Source organism: Thalia democratica, chromosome 7, assembly GCF_965202585.1.
Source record: "Thalia democratica chromosome 7, ktThaDemo2.hap1.1, whole genome shotgun sequence".
Taxonomy (NCBI): domain Eukaryota; kingdom Metazoa; phylum Chordata; class Thaliacea; order Salpida; family Salpidae; genus Thalia; species Thalia democratica.
Window position 1 is genome coordinate 38,407,581 of NC_139171.1, and position 26,670 is coordinate 38,434,250.

Below are 26,670 nucleotides of genomic sequence, written 5' to 3' on the forward strand. Positions count from 1 at the left end.
ACATAACTTAAATTATTATTACTTTTTAATCGTTAGATTTTCAGTCATAACAAATAAAATTATAACTTAGAATAACATATGAACTACAACTATAAATGTGTAATAGAAATAGCTATTCTTTTATTGAAAATAACTGTGCTATTAGTAAGATTTAATAAACCTGGTATATAACCGGTTCTGGAATTGATAAAGAGATGCAATAGGTTTTTAGACAGATAACACCGTGTTTAGTATATTACGAAAAAAAATCCAACAAGTTAGTGAAGTTTTCACACAAAGCAATAAACAACTTGATAATTTACCTTGAACACAAATGCGATTTTAACTTTTGGTAAGTTTCAACTCTTATCTTTTTAAGGCACTGTTATAAACTTTAGAAACTATTCTACTAGTGCATCAACTGAAATTAGCTTTTAAGTATCTATTATATACTTAAATTTAAAAAATTCTTTTAGTTTTGCGTTTTTTTGTAAGATACTGTTTAAAATTGTAATAAAGTTTTAAATATAAATTATTTGTAAATTTTGAATATTTTTGCCACAATAAAGTTTCTGTTCAACAAAACGACCAATAGTATAAGAATGTTTAAGTACATAGAACTTTTTGTATTTAAAAAAAGTTTTATTCTGATACACTTTTAAGATATTTTTAGTTTATTTTCACACAATTTATATGAAATTGAAAAAAAAAATTATACTAAATTTTGTTCATTGGGTAATAATAATGTTGAAACTTACAAATACGTGAGGATTAGTTTATAGCATAATTAGATTTACACTTTTAATGACAGCTAAATTATCTTGCTGTTATGTTTAGAAAAAATGAAAATATAAACTTAAGAAAGTTACCATAATTGATGTTCTAATTTGATCATCTAAAAGTGATTATTTTGTGTGGTAGAATTATGTAATTAATCAAAATTTTTATTCTTGCGTTCATTATTTTATCGATTAAATTCTCATATCCTAAACACATTGGAATTTTTTTTAATCTTCCAAAATTAAATAAAAAAGTTCTCTTAAACTAAAAGTGTAGTATTTTACTATTTTAATTTGTTATTTTTATGCTTCACTTTATATTGGCGATAATTCAAGTAAAACAATATTAAATAATTTATTTAAATTAAATTTCATTATTTAAGTAAAATGTTCCTTCCATTAATAATTAGTAAAATATACTAAACCTTTAATAAGACTTTTAGAAAAAATAACACTCTTTAAAAGAAATAGATTTCTACCAATGTTTTAATACTTTAAACTAAAACATTCACATTAAATATAATAAAATAACAATATAAATTACTAATTAATTCTTATAGGCAAAACATTACAGTAGTTGTATTTAAGATTTGAAAAGTTAAAACTATGTTACCACTACACCATGATGTGGTATAAAACTATGATTTCATGATAAAACATTATCGAAAATAACTAAAACTTTAGAAAACTAAAACCAGCTTTCAAAATTACACAGCATCTAAAGTTTTTTTTTCAGGTTTAGAAAGTTTGAAAGATAGAAATTGGCAAGTCGTTTAAACAAGAAAGTCAAGTGTAAACAACGTCTTAAAGCAACAAAACTATAGTTAGTCATAATAAACCTTTGAAAAAATAATTTTAGAAATACCTAAGGTATTTTTTTGTTCTAAAATTAATAAATAAATAGTGAAGTTAACAGTCGAACTTAATTTCTGAACGAAGCATGATATAAAATCTTAAAACAAAAGTCCTAAAAGTGTTTTGAAAATTTTTGAATAAAAGTACTCTTGTTTTTCAACAAATCGATGAATTTTGTTGTCCTCAATTTTTGTATGACCTATCACTTCTCAGCTGCTTCACTCTTCCTTGCAATCTTGAAAGCAGCTTAGCCGTGCTGCTCTCATCTATGACCTTCTCACTGCTCCTCTTCCACGCGTTGTTGCTGCTGTAAGCCGAGTTGCCGTAATCACAACTCTTCAGTAACAAGCTATCATAACTACCAAAGTTTGTTTTAGAAGATCTTAGATTTGAAGAGTATGAAGATCTGTTGTAAGAGCTCGTTCTACTTGAAGAGCTGCTCGAAGCTTTAGAACTAATGCTTGGAGTTTTTGAGTTATTCTTTTCTCTTCTCAGCCTTAAAACTTCACAGTAGAGCTCATTTGATCCTCTGCAAACAGTTTCTACTGCATCTTGAAGGTCTAAAATGGACTTTTTACTTGTCAATGAATCTCTTTTGTTAACAAGCCTTTCACTATTGTACTTTGTGGCAGGGCTAATTGTGTTACATAAAATTGATAGTTTGTTACATTCTTCCTGAATAATTGAATACAACTTTTCTTCTTTACTATTGCTCCTTTGACTTGTTTTAGTAGCAACAAGCTCCTTTTCAGCTTCATCAAGCTTACTTTTTAGATTACTTAGCTCATTGTTTAGTTTGGACTCAACATAGTCAAGTTCTCCTTTGTACTTCACATTTTGATCTCGAATGGAACTCTCGAGTCGCGAGTTTTTCTCTAATGACTCAGCAAACTCTTTCTGTACAAAAGCAAGCTTATTTTCAAGTGTTGAGTTTTCATTGATTAAGTAATCTTCGTTGGACTTCATTTTATTTTTGAACTTTTCTTTTTCCTGGTCAATTTCTTCTCTTACATCATTTAATCCGTTTAGCTTGTTTTGAAGAATTGTATTTTTTGATCTCAGTTCTTTTATTGTAGGTTCCAGTTTAGCTAACAACCTTTTTTGCTTAGAGTCTATTGAACTTTTAAGCTTTTTGTACTTAAGTCGGTCAATTTCAGCAAGTTTTTTCATTGAATTCAACTCTAACTCAAGTCTTTCATTTTCTGTTCTAATATTTTTATTATCTTTTGAAAGTTCTTCAACTTTTGAACACTCTGACATTTTTTCTTTCAATGTTTTTGATAATTTTGAAATAACATTGTTTGCATCTGAATACCTTTCACTCAGTTCTTTGTAGCCTTTTTCAGACTTTTTTAGTTTTAACTTTGATTTATCAATTTCTTCACGTAACTTTTCTTCAGACTTTTCAAACTGTTTTCTTGAATGAGTAAACTTTATTTCCATATTTTTTAATTCGTTATCTAGTATTTCTAGGTCCTTAATAGAAATTTGCTCTTCGTTTACTGTTTGAGTAGAACTTTCATAGGAAGGTGCTCTAACTTTTTGTGACGATTTAAGGTCTTCAATTTGCTTTGAAAGAGATTCAATTGTGATTTCTTTACTTGATATCTTTTCACTAAGAGCACATTTTGTTTGCTCTAACTTTTCTTCAAAGTCTTCAAACTTTTCCTTTGCTCTTTTATTAGTGTAAAAAAGTTCTTCTTTGATGTTCTGTAACTGGTTTTCTAGCTCTTGGCGTTCTTTAGTACTAACAGAAGATGCTTCTCCAAGACGAAATCTTTTTAAAAGCTCATCTCTTTCAGACTTAATCTTACTTAAGCTTTCTTGACCTCCATTTACAGCTGTGTCAGACAAATTTAAAATATTGTTGCTGTAGTTTAGGTCTCTGTTGTAACTTTTTCTTCCAAATGAGATATTTTCGTTGTAACTATCATGCAAACGTGAATGGCTATAAGATCTGTTTAAATTATCATCATTGTTAGTTTTTAACAGTTTCCTCAAAGTGCTTATGTCTTGATCATAAGAATTTCTTAAACTGTTCTCTCTGTTTTCAATAACTCCACTAGAGTTGTACTTTAGACTTCTATTCATTATACTAACATAGTAATTATCTGTATAAATAATATGTTATTAAAAATTTAAATTGATTTCTATATTTGTAATAACATTAAATAGTAGAACTGTATGGTTCTTGCTTGAATTTTCTTTTTTTTTTTCCTTAACTAATTATTAAGTTTAAAAAATATGACAATTTTACCTTAATTTTTAGACATAAATATACTTTAGTTTAGGTATAATTAAAAGTAAGTTATGTTTTTTGATAAGGCTATTTAAGAGTAAAGGGGGAAGGGTAAATTCTTTTTTCACAACTTGATCTTATTTTGTTAAGTGTTAACTAAGCTACAAGTATCTTTTTACAGATATTTAAAGTTTTAAGTATTTTTTGAGATGCAGCCAGTTAAAGTTGAAGAGTATAATAGGTTCCTCATGAGAGGAGAAAATTAAAACTGCAAGTAAATATAAATCATTAAAAATCTATCTCCTAAGTTTTTCTTAAATCATTACCTCAAACTTTCAGCAATTGTTTCTTGTAATATTTAAAAAATTGTGTTGCAACAAAATTAAAATTTATAAAATAAAAATTTTATGACAATAACTATAAGAAAAAAGTTTTTTTTGTTTATTTAGTTTTTTAATTTTTTTTAGTTTTGTTAAATTTTGAAACTTTTAAATAACTGTTTAAAAACTGTAAGTAATTTTGATTTTTAAACTAGTTGTCTTTGTCTTATACTTTGTCTGTTATCATACATATGGAACTTACTTCATTCTGAATGGAATTTTTTTCACAAAAACTGCTATGAAATTTGATATGTTGTAGAACATATTTAGTAACTAAATATACTTTTGCAGAAAAAGTTGGAAATTTATCTAAGAATATAATTAAATTCTAAATGAAAAACTCAGAGTTCATTCTAGAGTGTCTAAAACTAAAAGTTAAAAAACACTATCAGTGTATCCAAAAACTTATATCATAAAATTATTGCTTAATAAACAAACATTATTTAACTGTTTAAACTTCTTAATTAACTTTATAAAATTTTACAAGCTTCTTTTATTTCTTAAAAATAAGGAGTAATAACACTTTAATATATCTTTTTAAACATAATTTTTTAGGCTTAATTTACTATGTACATATAATTTATTTACTTATATTTATTATTTTTATATAACATTTGCGCATTGTCTACTGTAATTGTGCAGAGGAAAATAATGAAGGCTAAGGATTATTTAGATGTATAAACAAACCATTCTATTTTAATTTTTAACCTTTTTTTATAGTTGTTAACAAGTTTTTGGTCATGAAGGCAGTAAACTATTTTTTTTATATAAATATTAACCTACTATATCTTATTAATATTAATTAAAGGTGAAAACAACTTATAAAATAATAGCAACCAAAGTTTGAAAGTTTCATAATTTTTACAAAATTTTGGAAAAAATAGGTTGGAGAGAATTTATATGTTTTTTAGTACTGCTTTTATCATAAAAAATAAGACTTTTTTTTTGATAAAAGTGTCATTTTTTAAATCATCTTAAATGTGTTTTAGCAAATTTTTAAAATATTGCATGGAAGACTTCCTAAAAATCAGAATTTTTTAGTTAAATAAGAACAAAAATAAAATAGTGGAACATTAAGTTGTAATAAAATTGACAATGAAAGTTTTTAGTTTATGAACTTGTTTTTGTTTTGATAAATATACACTAATAAAAATAAATTAACTTTACATTTTATCAATGGTAAAAAACAAATACTAATTATTGTTCACTTTTTGTGCCAATGTTAACAGATGGCAAAAACGTTGAACTAACACATGTACTTTATATTTTTAGGCAACTACCAATAAAACTAAATCTTTAGAAGATATTTTAATTAGTTAAAAAGGTTAAGGCCATAGGGAGTCAATTTTTTATTTTAAAAATAACAACACTGGCTTAATTGTTAAAGCTTTCAGTATAAACTACAAGCCAGTTTTTAGAAGACTAGAAAAAAGTGATTCAACTTTTGAGATAATGTAATCTTTGTAAACAGTTTTGGATACAAATGTATAGAGTGCTAATTTTTCAGAATATTTTTTTTTTAATTATTAAAAATAACTAAAATTTATCTCCTCCTTCATTTTTGAAGTTAGAGGCTTAAAACTTTTAGTAAACACTCCTTTTATAGTTTAAATGACTCTCAGTGTCAAGATTTGAAAAATATTAAAAATTAAAAAATAATAATATAGTTGAAACAAAATAAAAGTATTTTTTTCATTAAGTATTTTTATTTTTGAAAATTATAAAAATATAGCAATGAATTGATTTAAATATTAGTGATGGACTTTTTGAAAAAATTTGAAGATAGGTTTTAGATAAACAGTCTTTTTGTGAGTTTAGGGTTTGCTTATTTTATTAGGAAACTATTAAGCTCAACAACTTTGATTGTTTTATCTCATTATTTTATCTCAGTATTTTTCTAGTGGGGAAAATGTTCTGATAGCTCAGATAAAACTCTACAAAATAAGATCAAATAGTAAAAACCAAAGTGGAACCCTCCCTTTGGCCTTAATTAAAATCTACTGTGCACTTTTTTAATTTAGAGATGTGTGATTTTTTTCAAACATGTTGAAAACCACTGCTTACTAGTACTTTAAATTTAAAACTACTAAGTGCAGGAAACTGTGAAAAATGCACACTTTATGCTTTTAAATGACTATAAAAATACTTTGCTCTAAATTTCAGGTTTATTTTGAAAAATAAATAGTTCCACCTTAACTTTCTTACAAAAACACAAAAAAATTATATTAAAGAAAGAAAAACAAACTAACTTTTATTTATAAGTCTATGATATTTTTTTTTAATTGCAATGAAGAAAATAATAAATTTTTGAGCTTATTAAGATATTTTTTATCAAAATATTTCTAATTTGTTGTGTTCAACTAAACAAAGCTTTGATGTTGTTGATGACAACTTGTACTATATAGCCCTTTTAAAACTATGTTTTTAAAAATAGCAAGGATGAACTTTCTAACTTGTGACTTAATCTAATAAAGTATTTGATAAAACAAAATTTTAAAAATATTGTCCTTTTAGTGAAGAATAATAGTTTTTGTACATATGTGAAAACTTTAAAACTAAATTTATTTTTCATTATTGTTACAATCGTTAAAAAATGTTTCAAACTATGGTATTTTTAATTTTCATTAAGCATATAAACTTTACTTTAATATTTTAAATAACAATTAGCAATTATTATTGACTTATTATCAAATTTAACTCTTTAAGAGACATCATAAAAATGTTAGTACTTTATTTTTAATTCAATAAAAATTAGAGTAATCGTTTCGTAATAAAATAAAACATGATAAGCTTTTTTTATAATACCTGGGTAACCCAGGCTGGGTTATAACTTGTTTTTATAAATATAAAAAATATTAAATATTAAATTGATTATAATTATTTTCAAGGTTTACTTTATATAATTTTTTTATAATGCAGCTTTTATAAGATAAAAATTAAAGTAAAACTTTTCTTTTTAAAAATAAAAGCCTTTATACTTTTTTATCCAAAAGTTTTTAAAAAATTAGGTTGTTTTTTTTTTATTTATTATTATTTAATGTATGATATAACTTTCTAAAAGTGTATCCTATTTATATTTGCTTTATAGTTTTAATTGTTTATAATAACTATCTATATAATTTTAAAAAACAAAACTAGTGATTACAAAAAAATGTAAATTTTAAATCTTTTATTTTGAATTAAACTCAAATATAGTAATGAATTTTTATTTTGTTATGTAAACTTAAATAAATATAACAAAAACTAAAGTATACGTGCTTAACTAACATTTAGCAATAGCATAGCTCTATAAGTAGAAAATTATTATATTTCTGAATTAATTTTGAATTCTGATCTGCAGAAATTAAAAGATCAAATGCGTGCAATAAATTTTTTATTAGAAAAATACTATAACAAAATCTAAATGTATGATAAAACTTTTTAAATGGTTTAGATAATGCATTAAATCAGACAGTTTTAGTAAGCAATAAAAAACTTTATTTTCAACGAATGAAATTCGAACAAGTTTACTTTTTTTAACTTTTAAAAAATAATACAGTTACAGTTATAATTGTTAAAACGAATTGTTCAATTTAACTTTAGTATAAACATTTGGTAAGTGGTTGACAGTAAAAATATTTTTGTTTTGCATAAAATAGAGGTTGATACTTGTTTTTAGAAAAGTTACAGATACTTGCTGAATATAAAAAGTTTGTATTTGATTACTGTTTAGTTTTTATAACTTTTTGAGTTTACCTTAACTGAGGATGTATTGAAGACGCTGGTAGTTGAATAAAACCTGCTTGGAAATACCCTAATATGAGTATATTGTTGGCATGTTCTTTAAATACATTTTTCTTGTAGAAATAATAGTAAATTGTGAAAAACATAAGTGGGTTTTTTTTTAATATTGATGCAACATTGGTAGTATTCTTCTCTCTTCAATGAAAATTTTAAGCGAATTCAAGTAAGCAAGTTTATAGTACGTAAATTAATCTACCATTCAATTGTTTCTACCTTAAAAAATATTTATAGGTGTGTGAAGTGATGTAAACCTTTTGAGCCAGATTTTTTAGTTCAATAAACAAAATAGTTTAACACTTAGTAATCTAACACTTTCCCCAGAAAACGTTTATCGTTGCAAGGAGTAGAGTTTGAGACTGATGTTTTTTTACCATAAAAAAAAATAAATAAAATAATGAAAAAATATCCTTTGTAGCTTTTTATTTGGTAAACACTTACAAGGTTTATATCTGCACATTGAAAACTACAAAGTCAATAAAAGCCCAAACCCCTAAAGCAACTATTTACTGTTGATGTTATTGAAAGTGATTGACAGAAGAAAAATAACTTTAACTTTTTAACCAAAAATAAAGACTTTGACACAGATTTATTTAATGTTATTTTTAATTATTGAAAACTATTCATTTATGCTGTTTCTTAAAAAAAATAAAAATTATACTTTTTGAATTTCATTAAAAATTATCTAAAATGTATTAGTTCTTTTGACACTAAACATACACCTATACTGACATGACTGACATAAAACTTTAAATTGTGATTTAAAAAAAATAAATGACTGGCTGATTAAAGTTTAACTAAAAGTTGTTAAAAATGGCATTTGAAAAACTGTTTTAAAATTGAAAAAATACTTTTAAGTCTTAATTTAGTTCTTAAATTTACATGTTTTTGAACAAATGTTATTTATTAAGATAAGCTAAATTTAAACAGAAAGAAGTTTTTTTTTAAGTACTTAACTGTATAAAAGTGATTAAAAACTATAACTTTATTTTTGGTGAAAGTTATGGAATTATACTTACAGTTATGAAATATTTTATAAAATTTTTGAAGACTGTTTTGTTTCTTTATCTAAAATTAAAGAGAATCTATTCACTAATTGTTGCAATCAGAAATCATTAAAAATTAAAAAAATCAACAGTTTTATATTTTTATATGGATCAACTTGAAGATTAATCAAGGTAAAATAACAGTTTGAAAGTTTTTATAGAAATTTTATAACTATATGTGCAATATCTTTAGAAAAACAAGAACCTTATCTCAATTTTTTATGACCTTATAATTACTGAATTGACAAATATTTAATATACTAATATAAGTCCTGGAAAAAACATTAAAAGGTGTCTGTATTGTGCAGCTCTTAACCAAAAGGTTTTTTGTGCACCACGTCTTAAAACAAAATAGTTTGAGCGCGCTTTTTTTCTTGTTCAATAAAAAGTATATATAAAGAAGGTAAAAAACGGCCTTCATTAGTATTTATACAAAACGTTATAGCTATATGACCAGTAACTTTGATAAAAATAAATTTAATCACAACTGCACTCTAATTGTTCTCTAATAATAAGTCTATCTGCACAAAACTAGTTTAAGATTTACTGCTAGAATGCAGTGAAAAAATTAATAAATATACAGTTTTAACTGATTGGTTAGTTTTTGAAATTAATTATTTTACTAATAAAACAACACAGTTAACAAAACAGGTAGAAAAACTAAAACAATTTAGCATCATACAATCACAAGAACTTTAAACTTATACATTGTAATTCTGCTTCATATTTTCTGGGATTTTACTTATTTCCATTGATAGTTGCCATTGAAAAAAGTCATAAGAAATTCTGAATTTATTTTTTACTTAGTGGTTGACCACCTTATAGTTATATGTTCAATTTTTTACAATATTTTTACAAAAAAAGTGCAAATTTGTATTTTATATCAAAACAGTTGTTTTGATATACTAATTTTCAGTATTTTCTAGCTAAATGAAACTGATGATAATTTTTGTAAACTCTTGATTGCATAAACTCAAATCAAGCCTTTTAAAAGCATATAGAAGGTGTGAGAATTCTAGAATGCAGCTCCTGCACTTAGTTAAATGCTTTTCTTTGTATTGTTATAGCATTCATAGGTGGCTACACATTTAGGTTACGCTAGTTAACCTAGGGTATTTGAGATATTTTTTCAATTTTAGACCATTTTTTTAATTAAGATTTTTTTTTAAGTTGAGTTTTTCTAAGGTCATTCTGTTTTTATTTTGATATTTTCAGGTATTTTAACTTGATTAACACTAATTTTTTCAGGTTTTGGCTTATACTACTTTTTTTTGTTTAAAACTCAATCTGATGCAGGTTAGTTCAATGTAACTTTTGCTAACTTTTGGTCACTCAGGCTGACTTGTTTGCTTCAAAGAGTGGGAACCCTGTTTTAGAAAATATAAACTACATAAATTTAAAAAAGCAATACCCGTTTCACTTAAATTCTATCTATGGCAATTAAACAAAATAAAACAATTAATTTCCTTGGATAACATTTTAAAATTATTAAAATGCCAAATTTTCATTTTTACCTAGTTCTAAATCAATTACATACAAAAAAATTTTGATATAAAAATATTATGCTAACACTTTAATTAAAGTTATGAGTTTAAAACCACAAAATTACAGTTCATTACTTGAACAAAATAAATGAAGCAGTGCACAAGACTTGTTTTTTAAAAGTTTAAAATCTTAAAATGTTTTATTGGAAGTTATCACTATCCTTATTGACCTGGCTGATAATCTTTTAGCAAAATAGTATTAGCTTTTAAACAGTTTTATTTAGTAGCAAATACGTATTTTTTCAGTTATTGTTTTAAAATAATTTTTTTGTTATAATATTTTATAAATATATTTGCTTTAAATTGAGTTTTTATTAGATGATGCATAGTATAATAGAACAGTTAATTTTTCTAAAAATACTTACAAAATTAACAATACTCAATTGAATTTTTATTGTACTTAAGTTTTACTAGGACAACAGATTTTGTTATGTTAACTTTTGATTTCCAAAATTTAATAAAATAAAAATTTTATTTTTATTTTCAAAAGCACAAATAACATAAATTCTTATTACCACATTTCTTTATTATTGTTTTAAGTGGGAAATTCAAAGTAAATATAAAAATGATTAATAATTATTATTTTTATAAAATAATTAAGAACAAACACATATATTTTTTGGACTATTTTGTTATTTATTTATATTTTTTCTGTTTTTTATATCTATATTTTGTCATGATCTTTAGTAGTTACACTTGAGTATAAGCTTATTTTCACTATAATCTTAATAAATTATTTAAGCAAATTTATGTTTGATTTACTTTGTTTATTTTAACTTACTATAATGTTGTTAAGCTTGTCAGATTTTCTAACTTGACTAGTAAATTTTTAATTAATTAAGTTATAATTTAAAATAATTAAAACCTAAATTACTAAAGTATATAAAATAGAGTTTATAGTTATAAGTATATGTTATACAACTAATATACTATATGATTAATACACTATGTAAAATACAGATACTATATAGTTGTAGTATTGAAAATGTACATACTTTATCAACACAATACATTTTTTATTATCCTGTAAAGTTTTCAGTTTTTTTTATAATTCCGAGTTTGTTTTTTAACGAAATAAAATCTTATCAAGTATAACATAAACTGTTTTAGAAGTTGAATAATGAAGTCAAAAAGTGCTATAACAATAGCTATATACACAAAATTAAATACAACAATTAGTCAATCAAGACATCTTCTTAGTAGCAAATTCAAAAACGTTGATATCTCGTACAAGTTCATAGTAGACACTGAAAATTCCTCTATAAATGAGCAGCTTACGTCTCCATCTGAGACTGTCCTTCTTTCAGATCCAACTATATCAGTAGAAGACTTCAAAGCCATTCCAAACAATGTCAAGTGGGTCCAATTTACATGGGCGGGTATTGACAACCTTGTTAAAAGGTTTGATCCTATAGATTACAAGTCTTTTAAGCCACATTTTGCAATAACAAGGTATGGGGGTAGCTTTAACAAAGGTATGAGTGATTATGTAGTAGGCCATATAATTGCAATGGAAAGAAATTTTAACTCGGCTTTTATGAACCAGCAGAAGACTGTTTGGGACCAGGGACCTTTGTACCATTACAGGTGTTTCTCTGATTTAACAGTAGGCGTATTGGGTGCTGGTAACATTGGTATGGATATTTCAAAGGATTTGAAAAATTTGGGAGCAAGAGTCCTGGCTTTGAAAAGAACTCTGCCCGAAAAAGACCACAAACACCCAGTTGATAAGTTTTATACTACAAAAGAACTCGACACATTTCTCAGTAGCTGTGACTACTTTTGCAACGTTCTTCCGCACACTGCAGAGACCGTGGACCTTTTATCTGGAGATAAACTCAAGAACTGCAAGGAACGAAATGCAGGTTTCATTAATATTGGAAGGGGTACAGTAATCAATGAAAGTTCAATATTAAAAGCTTTAGAAGAACACTGGATCAGGGGTTGTGTTCTGGATGTCTTTCCAATTGAGCCGTTGCCAATTAGCAGCCCATTATGGAAGGCTCCAAATTGTGTGATAACCCCCCACATATCAGGGACTTCTTTCACGAAAGAGAATCCATACAATCCTTTTGTTGAAAATATGAAGAGGTATTTGCTCGGACAGGAACTACAACATAAATTCGACTGGGAAAATATGTACTGATGTAGTTGAGTACTTTTACTGACTATTTAAAATGATTATAGTATTTATTAAGTACTATTTTTTTAACAATTAATGATCTGTGATGTTTTGTTATATTTTGACTTACATTTTTATACCCTGTGAACTTATATAATTTGATGAATAACAAGTTGATTAGAATTTTATAGTCCTGTACTACATCATTTTGCAAAATTTTATAGCTTGGTTACAAATCATAAAAAGAAATTCGTTTTATTACTACTTTAATTCGTTATATTTTAAAATGAAGTAGATTTATTATGATTTAGTTTGTAAATCTTATATTTATATCAGATCGAAAAAATAAAATCAAATGTTCACTATAATAAAAAGCGTTTAAAAAATTGTTCAATTTTCTAAATATTTTCACTTGTGTTTTTTTTAAGTCTTAAAAAAGGATTTAACCTAAAATTCTATAATTAGTCTTGGTTAGTTGATTCTGGTTTTAGTTTTGATGTTTTTTATTGAGTTGAATTATTTCTTTGTGAAGTATATTTTATTAAGTATATTCTATATAACATCTTTTATAGACAGAGTGTTAGTGGACTACAGCTAATGTATATATGATTATAATTGTTATACAATAATAAGTTTTTCTATAAATTTAATTGTTTGTACTGTGTTTATAAGGTTTCTGAATTTTCGTATTAAGTTATAGTTTTTTACAATTCATTAAGTATCATATATTCCAGGTTAATAATTTTATTCCTAAAACTTTTAATTAAGTTTAAAATCAAAGTAAAAACTTGGAGGTGTAGGTTTTAGTATAGGTAATCGTGAATTACAAAAGCAAAGTCTTACAATGGTTTTTACTATTGATAAAATAATATATTTTTAACAGGTTAAAATGTTAAATTTAAATTTGTTAACTTTTACATTAATACTTTATCATCTACACACAAGTTCATGCAGTCTTGACTATGAATCTTTTAAAAGAGAAAAAACTAATTATATCAAAGAAGAACTTTTCGGATCTCAATGTTCTGTGAAAAAAGAATACCACCAAGATCAGACTGCGCCACCAACCATCTTTGCTGGCATTTTCGTAAGGAATAAGGAATATTCATTACCTTATTTTCTGAAAGCTTTTCAAGATTTAGACTACCCAAAAAACCGCATTTCATTATGGTGATTGTTTTAAGTTGATTAAGTTATTTTTCTAGACTATTCCTTATAATTAAATTTGTTTTATCTAGCTCTTAAAAACTCAAGGTTATTTTTTAAATATTGCTTTAGATAAGCTTTTTCCTGTGCATTGTTGTTTTCTTAATGCTTAATAAATCAATTATTTAAAATCAACTTTTGTTAAAGTATGTTAATAGTTTCTTATATTTATATTTTAGGATTGTAACTGACCATAATACAGACAATTCTGCTACGGTTTTACAAAATTGGATTGAATCAGTTAAGCCTGAGTATCACTCAGTTCAGTTCGATGAAGATGAGCTTGATATGTATGTTTAGTATACATTATTAATTTAAATAAATAGAGTTTCTGTGGTGAATAATATTGATAAAATAATCAATGATTTTTTGAAAAACCTTACAATATTTTTTTATTTATTCAACTTTAAAATGTTTTTAAGATTTTCACTCTCTTTGTTTTAATATGAGTTTGTTTATTTAGAATATGATGTTTTGTTTTATTATTGACGAAGAGAATAAAACTCTTGAAAACGTTTTGAACTTGAATCAGGGTGGTCAGCTCAAGTTACAAAGCCTGGAAAACTGGAATTTGACAATCTAGGCAAAAAAATAACTCTGGAAATTAGGAAACTTTCAAAATCTTGGAAATACCTGGTTTTTATAAAAAATTATTGTAATAACCAGGATTTATTTTATTTTAGTTTTTTAACAACTTTGTTTAATAAAAGTTGTAAATTTTATTATTTTAAACTTTAAAAAGTATACTACAAGTTTTCAATTAGTAATTTATAGATTATTAGTTTAATTAATACTTTAACCAATAAAACTATTTTTTTACCTGCATTTCAATTTTTTTAAATGTCGTGTAAAGTTAGTCAATAAAAATCTATTTCTGGCTGATGCAACTTTAATTAAGAGAAAACTAAGAGCTAGAGAAAAATAAGAGCAAAAGACAATTAAGAGCAAGAGTGAATCAGGAGAAAGAACCTAATAAAAATATCTGATGCAATATTTTATCCCAATGTGTTTATAGAAGCTATAATAAATCTAACTTTATATTTTAATTTACTTCATAAATTTTTCTTTAGTTCTTGTTTTTAGATCTTGTTTCCTTTTTTATTTAACTTTATATTAGTTGTTGCAAGTTTTCTAATATTAAAAAATTAAATAGGTTGATAAATTGTAATATAAAATTAACAAATTAAAACTAAAAACAATTTTTAACTAGATTGAATGGCTATTATTGATATAATATATCAAACAGTTATCTGAGAAGAACTTTAAGGAAATTGATTTAAAATAGTGGTACAGGTTACAATAGGATAAAACAAAGATTAAATAAAAGTTGTAAAATATCGTTTAAGTAGTTTAATCTATAACAAAACACCTTTTTTAAACTTCAGATTAATTTAGTACTAAAAATGATCAAAAAAGATTTCAAAAACCTGAGGAAATTGTTAAAGTCTGGAGAACATTTGCCAAAAACGAGTGGCCACCCTGTTGAATGAGCAATAAAATTTTTAATTTTTTTTCAATGATTTTTTTTTATTATTATTATATTGTTTATTGTGCAATGTTGGACTCAGGCATCAACACCTGAGCCACTTAAACAGGACACACAAAAAGAGAAAAAGAAAATTTACTCAATCATTTTATCTATTTGATCCTGTGAAAAATTCACATACGTATGTTGACTGTGTCCTGGACAGATTTGAGTATTATATTTGATATATATATCCTAAATAACATTGAAATCATGTACAACTTAGTATATGTATACAACACAGTGGGCTCAAATAGCGTTTAACTGGAGACAGGGAAGGCATTTTCTTAAAAATCCAATATTTTTGAATTTTGACAAAAATTAATTTTGATGTATTCTAAGGTTAGATCTATTGTTTCTTTATTTTAAAAAAGAAGGCAAATTAGACTCATACTTTAATTAATTTCGTTTTTAGCAATTTTTAGGTATGCATTAGATCCTAAATATAAAGTTTTAATAACAAAAGAGAACTAATTTTACTATAACTATAACCAAAATTGAAAAAAATCAAGTTATATAAATTGTTTTGAAAAAAATATGTGTGCTAATTCTTTCTTTGTTGCTTTTTTTAACTGCTTCAAGAAAAAAAAAATTGTTGTTAGTTTTTTCTGTTCTACTAAATCTAGGGATTTTAAGTATAGTTGATAAATAAACATACAAAAAATACATATTTAGTTTTTTTGGTTTTTTTATTTTACAAAAACAACAAATGTTTATACACATACTAAAATTTGTTGAATAAATCTTTAAAATATCTTTGTCGAACTATGAAAAAATGCATTAATGTTATATAGTTTTTTGTTAAATGGTTGATTTTCCATTTTTTAAGACATCAAAGTTTGAAACAATCAAGTAACCTTTAAATAGCCTTGCACCGACTGGCATAACTTTTGTTATGAATAGACTTTTTAAGTTTAGTTTGAAGAACTAGATGTGCCAAAATCTTTATACCGAAAAAATTTTCAAAAATAAATTCCAAAAAAAACCTATTGTATGCTGCTGGCCCACTGTGTATAAAACACAATTTTTTGCGCTGTTAAAACAACATAAAAAATATTTAAGGAAAAAAAAAATAATAAGTGTAAAACTAGCTTTAAATAAGTTTGTTTTTTTGTAATTAATTTCCACCAAATATATTTTAGTTTACAAGAATGCAAGAAATGCTGTGCTTGAACTTTTGAAGGTATACTAAATTAAATATTGTTTACTTAATTGACATGGTGTAATTAAATGGTGTGAATCAGTTAGTAAATAGTCAAAACAAAACTACACGTTTTTTGACTTAGACTTTTTGTTTAGTTTTTTAAGTAGCTTAGAATAGTATTTTAATGTTTTAAGTAAAGTTTTTTGAACTTTTTATTAGTTTTTAAAAAGGGTAGTATAAACTTCGTGAGATTTTAGTTTTTACTTTTTTAGTATATACTGACTAAATAGATAGATTTTTAGTGGTTTAAGTTTTTGAAAATAAAGTTGTGGGTCAGAAGTTTTTATGTATAACTCCTTACATAAAGTAATAACAATTTTTTTTACTCTTTAACAATGACTTATAAATCATACTTAAATTTTTAAATTAAAACCAATAACAATTTTGGCAAATAGTGTTTTAAATTCATACATTGTTCTACATCTGAATATTTTACCCATGCAAACTAAAACTAAACTTAAATTATTTTTTTATTACAAGAACTTATACAGATCTCCTTATTTAACTTTAAATCATATACAAATAAGGAGAAATTGTATTTAATTTCCAGAGAGTATAAAGATCAACAAGGAGATTTAGATTGGCCTGAAGAGCGTTACATTCATTTACTAAAATTAAAGCAGCAAGCATTCGACAAAGCTGTTAAAAAATGGGCCGACTATTTATTTGTAAGTTTATAATTTTCAAGTAAAACTACTACCATTACGATTTGATATACCACTACTTTATAAACTATCAGAACAGTGATTCTTGTGTTTAGGTTTTTGGTAAGTTTTCTAATATGTTTGTTTGTTATGTGTAAAAAGTTTTTTTTTTTTTCATTTTCAAAACAAATACTACACTATTCTTATTCAAGTAAATATAAATCAAACCAAATTTTTGACTATTGACATATAGTATTTTTTATATTTATTTTTAAACACTGTTTTTTAAACCTAGTTTACAATAATAAAACTACTTGTTGCAATGTTGTTATTTGTGTTTTATTTATTGTGTTAGTATAGTTTAATAATCAACTCGTTAATAATATTTGCATCACAAACTAAAACTTTGATAGTTTTTTTTTGATAGCTTTTACTTAAATTTCTACATTAAAAACTCTTATATTTAATTTTAAGCATATTTGAAATTTGCTATTCCTATAAAACAGTTAACACTTAATAACAAAACAAAAAACAGTTTGTATAAAAATTTAAAATTGTTTGAATTAAATGAAAATTCGGGTATTTTATTTAAAAAATAAACAAACTACTATGAGTCTCAGTTTAGTATAAAATAAGTAAATTCTATTTTTCTAAATTCAAGTATACTTTTATAAAATAGTATTTTAGTCAGTTAATCAACAAAACAAATTATATTTCCAGTTACAATTAAGTTTTCTATAAAAAAAAAACATTTATGAAGACAACAAGGCTTAACTTAAATTTACAGAATATATTAGATAGATAATAATAAAATGACAAAAAATGGTAAAAAAATGTTAAATAATACTCTGAATAATACTATTAAAAAATTTGTTGGCAAATTATTTTAAGGGTTTAGATCAGGGTTTCCCAATTTTTTTTCAAAAGGCTCCCTTTAAATAATTTAAAAAACTATGGCCCCCTTTAACAAGAATTCTTAAAAAAGTACCATTAAATACGCCTAAGACCTTTTATTTCTCTCTTCATGATCAACTCCAGAATATCAAGTGTAATTTTCAAATTATGGCCTTGTGGCTCCCCCTTTTACGGCTTTTAGCCCCCTAAATTTCCTAAATGTTTCCATATTATCTAGTAATAAGTTTCAAAACTACTATTAAAAGCGCCTAAGACCTTTTTTTTGCTCTACAACATCAACTCAAGAATATCTAGTATAAAATTATGAATATCTAGTATAAAATTATGAATATCTAGTATAATTAATTTCAATAATTTCAAATTATGACTTTATGGCCCCTTTAATGCTCATGTCCCCCTAAATTTCTATAATGGCGCCCCAGGAGGGTCACTTGGCCCACTTTAGGAAACTCTGGTTAAGATACTAGCTAAATTAAAGGAATCATTCAATGTTGTTCAAAATTATTTATGAATTACTCAAACCTTTTTAATAATAGGGTCAATAAAGCCTCTTTTTTAAAATTAACAAACCCATTTATTTACTAAAATAAATGAAAAAAACAAAGTATTTAAGGTTGTAGTAAAACCTAATAAAAACTATTTAAAAGTTTTAATCTTCTTTGAATACTATTCTAAAAAACTTGTTACTAAATTATTAATAAGCTTACTAAATAAGATCTAAAAAATTGTAAGTAAGCACTTGAAACAAATCTTATACACTAAGTTAAATTATGAACTCTAACTTTGCATTTTTAAAAGCTTGAGTTTACAAACTTTATTTAAAAAATTAAAATTTCTCATAAAAACCACCAGTGAAAAACGTAAGAAATATACTTTTGATAAAACTATTAAAAAAAATGTTAAAAAGTAATCTAATAACCTTACTAAAAAACATTAGAAATCTTTAAGGAAAATGCTAACGAAAATTTTTATTGTATTGTGAATTTTTACTTCCTAATAACAAAAAAATTACCTTGAGTTGTAAAAGGGTGACAAAAACTTTTAAAGACTGGTGAAAAGCTTGATTGTACCATAGATAATATTAAAGATATAGAGAAAAATTGTTAATAATTTATATAAAACTTATTATTAATTAAAATGAAAAATATCTAAGGCTGTCAAAAAACCCAATGCAATGTAATCGAGTGTACTTATTCACCACAGTCAGTAAAACTTGCAAGTGCAATTTATAAAATAGGTAAGTAGTAATAAAGGTTCTAGATATGTTGTTAGTTGCTTTTTTTGCTTTACAATATGTGTGTATGAATTTTTTTAGCTCAAATAATTCTTTGTAGCTGGTTGATGCTGATGTCATGCTGCTTAACCCTTGCACTTTGTGGAATTTGATCGGAAACGATAACAGTTTTGTCGCACCAATGCTAGATTCAACTACGAGCTATTCAAACTATTGGGGAGATTATATCAAAGAAACTGTTTGTTTTTAATATTTAATCAATAACGTTCAGAAATAGATAAAAATAACCAATAAAAAGTTCCATATCATCAGCTTTTAGTCAGCTTAATATTTATTTTTTTAATGTTTTACTTACTTTTTTATGCAAGTTGTGTATTTAAAATTAAAAAAGATTATGAAGTCTAAAAAGAAAAAAAATCAATGTTTATTTAGCCACAATCTACCTATCAAGCACAGTTATGAACGTATCCCGAAATCAACAATTTAATGAAAAAGGCATGTTACATTAACGCTTTTGTTGCAGGGGTACTATTTGCGTTCAGATGACTACATGTCTATAAAAAACCGTGAGAAAATGGGAAGCTTCAAAGTTAAATTAGTCCATTCTTGCATGATGATCGATTTAACAGATTTGGTGACTCACAAGTTCAAATTCTGGCCACCTAACAAAAGTTTTCCTTTTCATTACGATGACTTGATCATAATGCTCTACAATGCAGAAACTTCAGGTTTGCGCTGACTTGAAGTACCTTAAAGTTTTGTGTACCTTTTACTATCACAAATAAAAATACTTCATAACTTAACAATAATTCATTAAACTTAAGAATAATTAATTTCTATTAGTTATTTTTTGATTATAAAAGATTTGATGTAAAGCAATTATGACTAAAGTTTAAGAAAAAATAAAATAAGAAGTTTGTTTGAAACAGCTAAAACTTTCAATAGCAACTTGAATGTTAATCAATAAACTTATAAGTCAGTGAGTTATAGATTGAGATCTAAATTAATATTATCAAAAATTAATTATTTATAGAATATTTTCTAAAGCAAATTATACTAATCATATATTTATTTGTAAAACATATTTGCTCAAATAAAGACTTAGAAAGTTACTTCATTTAATCAAGTTATTATGAACTAAAACCAGTGAGTCTTCTTAACTGAAGTTAATAAACTCATTTGAAATATAAAAATTGAAAAAGCTGTCAGTTGCAAATTCTAGGCGCTTCTAATTGAATAAAAGATTATTACCTTACCTCATTTGCATGACATTATGAAAGTTTAATTTCCAAAATGCTGCAGCGAACCCAAAACAATATTGAATATGATCATGCTGTTATTTGAGTTAAGTCAAAAAACAAGCAAATATAAATACTCACAAGCAAATATATATAAGTTTTTTTTTATGATTCAATATGCTGCTCCTTGAATTAATAAAAGTTTCTGAAAAAAAAAAAATTAAAATATTAAGTTTTAGATTTTGAAATAGCGTATATTTTAGTTTGAACTATTTTTATAAATGTTTTTGTGTTCATAGATAATATTAAAAGCAGTGTTTATATTTTATCGAAAGCAAAAATAGCTGTCTTAGTATACTCCCATTTCGCACTTCTTTGCAAGAAAATGCACTTTTATCAAATGACTTGTTCTAACAAATTTTACTTGCAGATGTGCCTTTGTACATAGACAACAGCCAAGTGTACGGATACATGTCCATACCACTATCATCAACCGCCACTTTACAGGACGAAATGGAATATTTTTCACACATGCTACAAGAATTCATGAGTATGTTTGCTTTTTGTGACTTTCATTTATAATATAGATTTTTTTGTAAGCTTAATAGTAAAAATTGTATTCAAGCTCTAAGTGTTGTGTGCAGCTCATGAATTTAATGAATGAAACTAAAATTTTAAAGCTGATCCCCCCGTTGGAATCGGTCTTATTCCCGGAAGAATCCCCAACCTAGGCACTGACTTGCTCAACGAAGAACTTCATAGTGAATTTGACAAGGTTGGAACGACTTTTTTTTTACATAAATATTTTTTTAATATTCAGTATGTGTTCAGTTTTTAAATTACGCAGGTTTACATGATCAACCTGAAAAGGAGGCAGGACAGGTTTGTTCTGATGGACACTAAATTGAAAATGCTCGGAATCAAATACGAACAATTTCATGCAGCTGATGCAAGGTATAGTTTTTTGGATTGTTGTGGTAAATTTTTCTACTTTTAGTTGAAATTATATATATAATTAGTAATTTTCAGGATTTTTAATTAATGCTGGTAACCTAGTTATGCTTTGAATTAAATAATTAAAGTAAAATAAAACGGTTTAGAACTTTTCGAAGTTTTAATTCCTAAATAAGAAGTAATTATTTTATTGTTTAACTCTAACTTTTTGGTACGTTATAAAATTGTTATTGTCAGACTATTTCAAACATTTATAGTAGTGGAAGTTTGTGTACTTAATTTTAAAGTTTTGTTTAACTTTTCAAACTTTTTGTAGTGTTTGCTTAGAAAAACAAATGAGTTTAGCCTAATATTAAAAAGTTAGTAAATATAATTCATCTCTACAACACAAATAAATGCAAAAAAATACATTTTTTTGTATAAAGGCTTCTTAATAAAGTGCATCTCTCTTTAAAATCGATTGTAATTTGCTTTTAATGATTTTTACAATAAACACAATTTAAAGGGAAATGAACGAAACTTACCTGCAACAACTGGGTGTAAAAATGCTGGAAGGTTATGTGGACCCTTACCGCGACCGCCCATTAACTTATGGTGAAATTGGCTGTTTTTTGTCACATTACTTTATTTGGCAAGATGTTAGTATTTTTTTAAGATAAAGTTTTTCAATTTTTTTTATTTCAATCTATGTTAAAGAATTCCTGAGTAATACTATATCTCTTAGAGGCATTATTATGCTTTGCTTTTATTTAACTAAACTGTTAAGTTTCTTTATCAGTTTAGTATTTTTTGTAAAGATACAAACATTTAAAAATTTTTAATTTAATACAAATTTTAATGTTTTGTGTATAACAATTATGAACTTAATGATTAAATTACGGACAAAAGCTGGACTTTTTTATTTATAACTTGCAGTTTCAACAAAATTTGTACAGATTATTAAAAACAAGTATGAGCAAGTGATAATATTTGAAGACGATGTGAGATTTGAACCAAGTTTTACAAGTAATTTGAATAAAGTAACAGAATCCATCAAAAAAGTTAATCTCGATTGGGATTTACTGTGAGTTTACAAAAATATTTCACTCAGTTTGTATTAAAAAATACTTTTTGCAAATAAATATTTTATAGGATATCTATGAAATCCTAAGGTATATTTAGTTAGTAAATTTCCACCTTTTACTTTAATAGTGCTAATTATAAAGACAAGTTTATGTACTATACAATGTCTAATACTTAGCATTTTTTTTTTTTTAATAATTCTTAATTTTTTATATTAAGATAAGAAAAAAAAATCTTAGAAAAGTACAGTAATTTTTTCAAGCATTAAGTTTTACTTACAAAACTCATTTATACTCATTTGTTTTGTTTAAATTTTTTTTAATTAAAAAAAATATTTAAAAATTGTGACACATATTAAATAAAAAATTATGCAAAATTTAATCAGTCTTTCCTGTTTTTTATGTTGATTCAATATGGTTGTTTTCTTAAGAGCGTATTTTGAGAAATATTTACACAAAACTAACTACCCAACTAAAAGTACAAACTTTAAAAGTAATAAAATGTGTAAAAATTTTGTAAATATTCAAATTTAGTAAATTAAAAAAAAATATTTTTTTTACTGAACATCACTGCATTGTAAATTCAAGTTTTATCAAACAAAAAATTTGGTTCAAAAATGCAGATATCTGGGACGCAAACGAATGAAGGCAGTTTCCGAGGAGCCGCTCGTTGAGGGCAGTGACGTCATAGTTGAAAATGGATACTCCTACTGGACGGTCGGTTACGCTCTCACACTTGATGGCGCTAAAAAGCTGGTTGCTGGGGAGCCGCTGGGCAAAATGGTGCCAGTCGATGAGTACCTGCCCATCATGTTTGACAAACACCCTTTGTGAGTATTTTTTCGTATGTTTATCATTTTTTATTGAGTGTTTTAAAATACAAATGATACTTTCATTTAGTGAAGCTTGTGCATTTTTGTGATTCATCTCAATGATTGTTATAGACTCCATTGGTAAGTAGCAATAAAACTTTAAACAGAAAAAAGTACTGGAAGCATTTTTCAAACAGAAGCTTGAAGTCATTTTCAACGTACCCTCTGCTCATATATCCCACTCACTACACAGGTAAACGTTTTACTTCTCAACTTACTTCAAACCTTGCTTATTAATACAAATAAAATATTTTTCTTTAATTTTAAAAGTAAACATAGCATCAGTTTTTAATATTTTTTTTATTATCTTATTGTGACTTTGTTACTAACCACAGGCCAAACAAATCACTACAGTGACACAGAAGGCTCTCAGGTCATCACGATGAATAATGTTGAAAAAGTTGAACTTTAATTTTTTTTATTTTATGCCAGTATTTATTTTTTCCAATATACAAGTCTCTAAGTCTTTTACAAATTATTTATGTTGCTTTACGGTGCCTTAACATCATTGTTTTACTAACTCAATCATTTTAATCATGCTGAAATTTTCGTATAATACCTGTTTATTTAATAATCATTGTAGTTTTATCATTTGCAGTTATTAATCCATATTTTTAAAGCTTTTAAACACACAAATTTTATCTGTCAAGACTTTCAAAGTATGAATAATAAGTTATAAACAAATTTCGTTATTCCAAGCATTTTTAATTAAAAGTTTCGGAAATTAGAAATACGAACAAAAATAAAAAATTTTAATAGTGGTTTTTTTTTTAAGAAAACTAAACTTTGTGTACTTTTAGTTTATAAGAAACTATCGATCTTAATATGTTGTCTTATCGAAATTAATTAAAACAATTTGAGTATACAATATATATAACAATACATATTTTACTTGTTTTTTACAAAAATATAAAAGAAGTTTCTGATTTTTGGAGTTTTATATAGGTGGTCGCATTTTAAAGTGACTAAAAAGTTAATAAGTTTAAAAATTTTTGTTGCTCAAAATAAGAATTTTTTAAACATTAAAATTAGGTGTCTGTCTTGTAAAATTTAAGTGCATAATAAAGCATTTTATATCATTTCTCTTTTTTTTTTATGATGATTAGTTTGAATAAGGTATGTAGTTTATAGAGCCATTGGTTTTTTATAAAATTTATATAATTGAAATAGGTGAATAATACTATTTTAAACAATATTTTTCAAGATTGACAATTTTTTTAAATAATAAGTTTGTCAACTGGTTTATCAGATTTAGTTTAAAAACAACTTATAATTAGTAAATGCAGTAAATATTTCACATAGACTTGTATAAACAGCACTTATTATCTGATTTAAATTTATAAAATTAAAAAAGTGGTTAAATACAAAAAAGTTTTTTATTCAATAATGCTTACTTTCAATAGTAACCAGGTTGTAGGTAGTGTTATAAGATTGTTTTTTTTTTTGTTTATTGTTATAAGTGTTATATGAAATATACTTCAGGTTATTCTAAACTGTTGCTACGGTAGTACTAGTAGTTGTTTATTAATTTGTTTTATTAATCATTTCGCCTCAAAAATGTTGATATTTGAACTTAAATACTCGTTTTTGAAAAAACTATTTTCACATAAGATACTAGTTTTAGTAATAAAATTATTTTTTTTGAAGTAAATTTGTTAATGCATATTATACAAATTCGGGGCTGCCACAAAATCAGGAAGATGGGAATTTTCAGAAAAATGTCAGGAAAATTTGTATAAACATGCTGTTAATAACAAAGTTTATCATCACTACGAAGTGCCTTTTGCTTATGATGTTTTCTAAAAAAAATATTTTGCAAAATATCTTTTTTTTAACCTCTATAAACGTAAGATTAAAAACTTTCCATAGTTTTAAGTCTTAGGTCATGTATTTTTTAATCGCTTGTAACTAAGAAATTGATATAGAAAATTCAAGAAATATTTTCAGCTCAACCCTTCTAACTATGCGTACTACTTAATTTTTGCAACAAAGTATTAAGAATGTGGTGAACTTAGTGTTAGTTTATTGAATAAATTGTCTAAAAAAAATAAGATCTGGGTGTAATAACTGATTACAATTTTAAATTGAGTGTGTCGTAAGACCATTTGGTTATAATGTCGTACACCACACTCAATTTAAAATTGTAATGAGTTAAAAAATACCTAACAAGCAAAATTTTAACTTTAAGAAAGAAAAGCTCACAAAAATGAATTGTAAAAAAAATTACGAGAAACTAAATCCGACAACTAATTTATTAATAAATGAACAATATTGTTTACCAATTCTAACTAAAAACTAATCAAAAATATAAATTAAGTCATGTTAAACTTAGATTATTTCTAAAAAAACTCAAATAAGCATTATTGTAACAGTTGAAAACTATGTGTCCAAGGAAATCAAAGATTGAAAATATACAAACTAAAATTATAAAATTTTTACCAAGCTGTGTATTCTAGAGCTCTAAATAAATATTTAAAAATTTTAATTATCTTATTGCAAAAAAGCATTAACACAAACATAAAAAATGTTTATTAAGAACTTTATAAAAGTTATGGTAGAAATACAATATAAGTAAAATATTCATTTTTGTAATAAAGCAATGCTTTTCTTTTAATTAATATAAGTAAGTAAAATTCGTTAATAAGTTTTACCTTTTATAAAAATAATGTAAAATTACTTAGTAAATAGGTTTTTTTCAGCTTGAATATACTATTTGCAACACAAAATATATTAGAAGAAATTACTCATTCCCATAACAAGTAGCATATTTTTTATTTAACTTTTGTTCTATATAACAAAATTAAAGTATTTTTGCGTTTAAATCTTATTTTTAAACGTCATGGTATCTTTAAATATTTTTTTACAAACTCTTTACTTTTGTCTCCACTCTCCAGTTTAATTAAGCCAACGAAACTCGAAAAAAAATTATTGATGTTAACACACAAGTTTTATAATAAATTCTAGTGTATTAGTACATTTTTGAATTACATTTTGTTTGATAAATTTGTGGCTTATTAACTCAATTAAGATGTTTAATTGAGTTAATAAAAATTGAGTTATTTACAAAGTAAAAGGTTTGTAAAAAAAATTGCT

At 24.9% G+C, this 26,670-nt stretch overlaps 3 protein-coding genes across 3 annotated transcripts; 2 read left to right on the plus strand and 1 right to left on the minus strand.

Moving 5' to 3' along the window:
• Window positions 1–1,527: 1,527 nt before the first annotated feature.
• LOC145840533 (uncharacterized) lies at window positions 1,528–3,716 on the minus strand. Its single transcript, XM_082947826.1, has one exon. The coding sequence runs from the start codon at window positions 3,702–3,704 to the stop codon at window positions 1,797–1,799; it is 1,908 nt and encodes a 635-aa protein (XP_082803952.1). The 5' UTR covers window positions 3,705–3,716; the 3' UTR covers window positions 1,528–1,796.
• Window positions 3,717–11,716: 8,000 nt separating this feature from the next.
• LOC145840347 (glyoxylate/hydroxypyruvate reductase A-like) lies at window positions 11,717–13,094 on the plus strand. Its single transcript, XM_082947581.1, has one exon. It carries the CDS (start codon window positions 11,723–11,725, stop codon window positions 12,746–12,748), a length of 1,026 nt encoding a protein of 341 aa, XP_082803707.1. The 5' UTR covers window positions 11,717–11,722; the 3' UTR covers window positions 12,749–13,094.
• Window positions 13,095–13,602: 508 nt separating this feature from the next.
• LOC145840227 (procollagen galactosyltransferase 1-like) lies at window positions 13,603–24,383 on the plus strand. Its single transcript, XM_082947409.1, has 13 exons — window positions 13,603–13,894; window positions 14,110–14,220; window positions 17,210–17,327; window positions 19,553–19,690; window positions 19,976–20,180; window positions 21,121–21,240; window positions 21,371–21,465; window positions 21,538–21,644; window positions 22,150–22,282; window positions 22,580–22,707; window positions 23,329–23,535; window positions 23,685–23,770; window positions 23,913–24,383. Exons 1-13 carry the CDS (start codon window positions 13,614–13,616, stop codon window positions 23,987–23,989), a joined length of 1,806 nt encoding a protein of 601 aa, XP_082803535.1. The 5' UTR covers window positions 13,603–13,613; the 3' UTR covers window positions 23,990–24,383.
• The last annotated feature ends 2,287 nt before the right edge of the window (window positions 24,384–26,670 follow it).